The 5,603-nt window shown below is 55.0% G+C and overlaps 2 protein-coding genes across 2 annotated transcripts in view; one reads left to right on the top strand and one right to left on the bottom strand.

The window, feature by feature from the left end:
- Positions 1-188: 188 nt before the first annotated feature.
- GUITHDRAFT_164061 (hypothetical protein) lies at positions 189-4,165 on the bottom strand (the record flags this gene model as incomplete). The annotated part of the gene is made up of 16 exons (XM_005829550.1): positions 189-240; positions 410-474; positions 731-847; positions 1,451-1,562; positions 1,601-1,668; positions 1,834-1,880; positions 2,068-2,328; positions 2,614-2,679; positions 2,835-2,871; positions 2,986-3,066; positions 3,112-3,148; positions 3,338-3,378; positions 3,422-3,490; positions 3,727-3,781; positions 3,987-4,053; positions 4,098-4,165. Coding segments are annotated over 16 exons (1,243 nt in total), but the record flags the coding sequence as incomplete, so codon positions are not given.
- A 1,097-nt stretch (positions 4,166-5,262) lies between these two features.
- Positions 5,263-5,603, top strand: part of GUITHDRAFT_164060 (hypothetical protein) — a 6,374-nt gene continuing 6,033 nt past the window's right edge. The window contains exon 1 of the mRNA XM_005829549.1: positions 5,263-5,414. Coding sequence (XP_005829606.1) covers positions 5,343-5,414 — 72 coding nt within the window. The 5' untranslated portion in view covers positions 5,263-5,342. The remainder of the gene's footprint in view (positions 5,415-5,603) is intronic.

Here is a 5,603-nt window from a genome sequence, read left to right as displayed (position 1 = left end):
AAGGGTATGGAAGGAGGGAAACACTTGGAGAGACCCATCGACCTCTCTCGACATTGTAGGACACGTAGTCTCGCACGGATCTCCTACCACCAACCTTGATTCCTTAGATGAATCCTCATAACCCAGAGAGAGGGATGTGAAAGTGAGAGTTGCAAGTCACTCTCTCGGTATTGTTTTGCGGTCGGAGATCATAGTGCATTGTGGATTTGTCGATAGGAGGAGGAGGAGGAGGAGGCGGCGCTTGAAAAGGAGTAGAGGGGAAAGGAAGGAAGACGAGGTTGAAGAGGAGGAGGAGGAGGAAAGGTGAGAGGGTGGGGTTAGGAAGAAAGAGGAGGAGGAGGAGGAGGGAGGAGGAGGAGAGGGAGGAGGAGGAGGAGAAAGCGGAGGAGGAGGATGGCAGTTGGCATACCTGTGAGCCGGGGAGAGAAAGCCAAGTGCAGCCAGGACGAGAGTGATGAAGGCCATGATGAGAAGCTGTGGGAAAGAGAAGAGGAGGAGGAGGAAAGGAAGGAGGGAAGAAGGGATTAAGGAGGGAGCGGCAAGGGAGGGGGAGGAGAAGCAGTCGGAGGGATAGAGGGAGGAAAAGTGAAGGACAGAGGACACGTTAGTAAAGTTGGTGATGACTCAAGAAGAGAGCAACGAGGAGGAGGAGGAGGAGGAGAAGGATGCCGGCGATGGCGAATCAAGCGGGAAATGGGAAGGAGGAGGGGGAGGAGCAGCAGTTGATCACCTGGACTCCTGTAGCAACGTAGACAGAGAGGAGGGTTGAGTTGGGGGGAGCACGGAAGATATCGCCATGCAGAAGCTTCCATCCACTCTCTTCACGCAGGGCTGTGCTGTCCGTTCCCTGACAGAAAGATCAAAGAGAGGAGGAACAGGAAGAAGATCTAGACGGGAGTAGGAGAGGAAAACGGGGGGGGGCGAGAGAGGGAGGATGGAGAGAGAGGGAGCGAGAAAGAAGGGAAGGTACGGAAGGAAGGGAGAACAGTGACAGGAGGAAAGGGAGGACGTAGGAGGGATAGGAAGAAGTAAAAGGAAAGCAAGACAGTATGGATAGGTGATAGGAGAGTCAAGAAGAAGTGAAGAGGAAAGAGGTGGGCGGGCAGAGAGGAGCGGAGGAGGGAGAGTAGTAGGAGGGAGGAGGGAGAGAGATGGAGAGAAGCAGGGAAGGTAGTAGGAGTGTGGGAGATGGGGAGAGGGAGGGAGAGGGGGAGGGAGGGAGGGAGGGTAGTAGGAGAGTGGAAGGGGATGGGGGGCAGGAAAGAGGGAGGGAGGGTAGTAGGATAGGAGAGTGGAAGGGAGGGTAGTAGGATAGGCGAGTGGAAGGGAGGGTAGTAGGATAGGCGAGTGGAAGGAAGGGTAGTAGGATAGGCGAGTGGAAGGGAGGGTAGTAGGATAAGAGAGTGGAAGGAAGGGTAGGTAGGTAGGTAGGGAGGGCGAGGGTCGCAACCTCAAGCTCATCGTTGTATCTGCTCAGGTCATTCCTCAGCACGCGCGAGAAGATCATCCCGACGATGCCGGCGAGGAAGAGGAGGATAACAAACGAGTTGATGATGGAGAACCTGATGGGTCAGGTCAGCTGCTGCTGCAGGAGGAACACCTTGCCCACCAGTGGATGCGATCGTCGGTCATGCGGAGATACACGTCCCAACGAGAGGCCCACATGACCTGAAGGACACAGCGATTCAGCTCTTCTCCTCCTCCCTTTTGCTCTCCCCTCCTCTGCTCTGCTTTCCCTATCCTCTCTCCTCCTCCTCTCCGCCCCCTCTCTCCCATGTCCTCTCCTCGTCTGCACATCCCTTCCTCTTCCTCCATGCTCTTGCTCAACATTACCTCACTCTCTTCCCACACGATGTCATAAGTCCAGATCACCGATCCACCTGCAAACATTTCATTTTGCGCCCTCCTTCTTCTCCTCCTCCTCTTCCTCCTCCTCCTCCTCCTCCGCCTCCTCCTCCTCCCTCCTTTACCCATTATTCCGCTTCGCCTTCTCTCTTTCCCTTCCCCGCCCAACTCTCTTTCCCTCTTCTACCCCCCCCCTCCCCTTCTCCCCCCCCTCCCCCGGACCTTTGGAGGGCTCGATCTTCTGCGGCGCGTGCTCTGCAAACATCCCCTCGCCAAGGCAGGTGGTGAGGGGGCAGTTGGGGGCGCAAGACTCCTTCCAGTCTCCCTGGTAGGTGTGCGAGATGGAGTAAGGGTGGACGTGGAACCCGACGATGAGGTTGTCGTCGACGCTGACGCCCTTGGAGTCAAGTGCAGCCTTGTTGAAGCCTTTCTCCTTGGAGATGGAGTGGTACAGGATCTTGAAGCGCAGATGGTTGTTCAGCACTGTTTGAGCGTGAGAGTCGGCAGGAGGAGAGGAGGAAGGGAGGAGGAAGATGGAGTGAGTGAGTGAGTGAGTGAGGGAGGGAGGGAGCGACAAGAGGGAGTGAAGGAAGAGAGGGAGGGAAAAGAGGGAAAGAAAAGTAGCAAAAGGGAGGGGAGGGGAGGGGAGGGGAGGGGAGGGGAGGGGAACTGAATGGAATGGAATGGAAGGGAAGGGAAGGGATAGAAGGAGAAGGAGAGCAGGAGGAGACGAAGATAGGGAACACACAAAACGTGACTGTAACTGACCATAGTGCTCTGTGACGGCCTCGTCGGTGTGAACTTCTTCATGCAACTTGGAGCCAACAGGGTATCCTTCATACGTGACAAGATGTCATACTTGTGTAAGAAGCACCAACAACAACCAGGCAACAGCCAACACGCACAAACACGTCAGATTGCAACCATGGGTTTCATCATCTAGATCCATTCGCGGACATCGAGAAGTTTGAGGTTGAGAACAAACTCACCAAGGTTGTACGTCTCGAGAGTCTCTTCAGGACGATCCTAGGCCCGCGTCAACCTCCTCCTCCTCCTCCTCCTCCCCCTCCCTCCGCCCCACTGTCCCACTTAGTCTCCTGCTCCCTCCTCTCTCTTCCCCCCTCTCCCTTCTCTCGTCACCTCATAGTAGAACTTGGCAATCTCTGCTACAGGCAAGTTGTCCAGCCGCATGTTCACACGGTAATCGAGGATGGAGAAATCCTTGGAACCACCGTCATTCTGTCTAGCACAACCTGACACTCTCACCTGAAATTCCTCCATCTGTGCGGGAGTATATTCCTTCCTGCGAGCGCGAACTATCAATCCGCGCAGAATGCTTGCACACTCTCTCTTCATCTTCCTCTCGCGCCGGCCTTCTTCCCTCCCTCTCCCTCCCTCCTCCCATCCTCCCTCCTTCCCTCTCTCTCCTTTGCCGCCACACTCTCTTCCCCATCCTCTCACTTCCCCATCCTCTCACTCCCCCATAGTTCACCTGCATGCTGTTCTGCAGTATTCGTTCACCTTCATCTTAGCCTGGTGCAACTGGTTTAGGAGCGAACAGGTCAAGAGGGGGGACCTTGAACATCGAGTTGTGTGCTTTCTCTCCTGCCACAGCCTCTCCGAGATTCTCAGGCAGATCCACGATCTTGGCAGTATCAGTCAGACGGGGAGCGAACAGAGGCGTTGGAAAGTGAGTGAAGAAGGGAGGTAAGAAGAGGAGTAAGAAGAGGAGTAAGGAGGAGAGTAAGAAGGGGAGTGAGAAGAGTTAAGTTTGAAAATCATGTGGAAAGTCAGGAGGAAGGCGACAAGACATGTCAATAGGAAAACCCTCAACAAGGAGGGCAACATCAACATCAGCGACACAAAGGGCTCTATCCACACCTTCTTGGGCTTGCAGAAGGGGAGTTGGTAGTAGTCGAATTGCAACTGACTCTCGCTGCGATCCATCTCACTCGGCTCGGAGCAACCAAGAGCGCAGCAGCAGCAGCAGAATCGAGGAAGAGGGCGAGGAGGAGGAGGAGGAGGAGGAGGAGGAGGAGGAGGAGGAGGAGGAGGAGGAGGAGGAGGAGGAGGAGGAGGAGGAGGAGGAGATCAAGCAGCAACAGCAGCAGCAGCAGCATCCTGCATGCTCCTCTACTTGCCTCGAGAAGAGCGTCTGCACTTTGATGTTCACCTGCTCGCCATCCTTGAACGTCCTCGGGCTGACCCCTGCCCCCTCGTTAGCGGCGCATGACAGCTCAGCAGGGAGGAACCGGGAAGGTAGAAGGGCTGGACGACAGATACCAGGAAGCAAAGCAGCAGGAGCACACGGAGTTTCATCCTGCAAACCTCCCCATCAACCCCTCTCCTCCTCCTCCCTCGCTCACACACGACTACAGCTGGACCTCTCTTCCCTCTCTCCTCGCCCAGCACAGCCAAACAGCCATCGCCATGGAGCTCAGCGTCTCTCAACCCGCTCTCCTTCCTCATCAAACAAGTTTCATTCCATCCCTCATCTCCTCCCTCTCCTCCTCCTCCTCCGCTCCCCCGCCTCTGCCTGCCTCGCTGCCGCCATGGCTCCCACGTCACTTGTCCTCTAGCCTCCCATCCTATGCCTCCCCGTGCGTCTTTTGCTGTCTCTGTCCCTGAGGCAGGCTTGAAATGCTCCACCAGTTTGCTGAGTCACTGCCGGGCCCGGCCCGGCCCGTCACTCAGCTACCCGGGCTGCTCTTTCTAAAGTTTACTCAAAGTTAAGTTAAAGATCAGTACTAACCGTCGCCCGAGCCGGCCCGGGCCCGGTGAGGCTTTTAGTCAAGGCCGCACCGGGGAATGGCTGAAACGACTTTGAAACGGCTGAATAACTTAGTAACGGCAACGGCCGGAAAGCGCGAAATGAGCATGAAAGAATGAAAATCATGAACATCTGGCCGGCACAACAGCCGATAAGGAGGAGGAGGAAGAGGAAGAAGAAGAGGAAGAGGACGAGGACGAGGAGGAGCAAGAGCAAGAGCAAGAGCAAGAGCAAGAGGAGGGGGAGGGAGAGCGAGATGGAAAGAAGAAGACGATGCGGTTGATTGGAAGATGGTATGCCCGAAAGCTTCGGCCAAGTGAAAGCATCAACAACATGCGATATGAACAGAATTAGGTCAAAGGAGGTACATCAGCAGGATCAGAGGAGTATGCGGCGATTGCAGAAGCAGGGAGAAGGTACACGAAAGAATCTGAGGTCAAGATGCAAATGATAGCGGGTGGGAGGTTATCACGGGGTCAGGTTGTGACGATCTGACAAAGGTCAGTCGTACATCGATGCAGTATACAGACAAGGGAAGTCTGAATCCTCATTGGAATACTTCGAATCTTTGTTGTTGTCATGATTACTGCTCGATGATCTTTGTGCTTTCATGACCTTAGTTTCAATTGGTTAACTGCATAATTGACAGATGTCTTGGCGATGCTTTCCCCGTGAGTGAGATAGTCGGGAACTAGTTTGAAGAGCAGGAACTAGCGAACTTAGCAGCATGTCTCGTCCTGGCACAAAGGGTTCAAACCCCAGCGGGAAAGTGATGAATGCTGACGACGGGATCCAGGAGGTCTTACCGCTCCTTCCTACTTCCTGCTGCCCTCCCCCTCCCTCCTTCCTTCTCCCTGAACCTCTCTGTCCTCTCCACTCGTTGGTCTACTTTCCACCTTCGCTCCTCTTTTTCTTTTCCCATTTCATTCTCCCGCCCTTCTGCACCCCATCGTTGAGTGTAGTCCGCTCCCTCCCCTATCCCCCCCCC

This window comes from Guillardia theta, assembly GCF_000315625.1.
Source record: "Guillardia theta CCMP2712 unplaced genomic scaffold GUITHscaffold_51, whole genome shotgun sequence".
NCBI classification, from domain to species: domain Eukaryota; class Cryptophyceae; order Pyrenomonadales; family Geminigeraceae; genus Guillardia; species Guillardia theta.
This window is presented reverse-complemented; position numbering and strand designations above follow the sequence as displayed.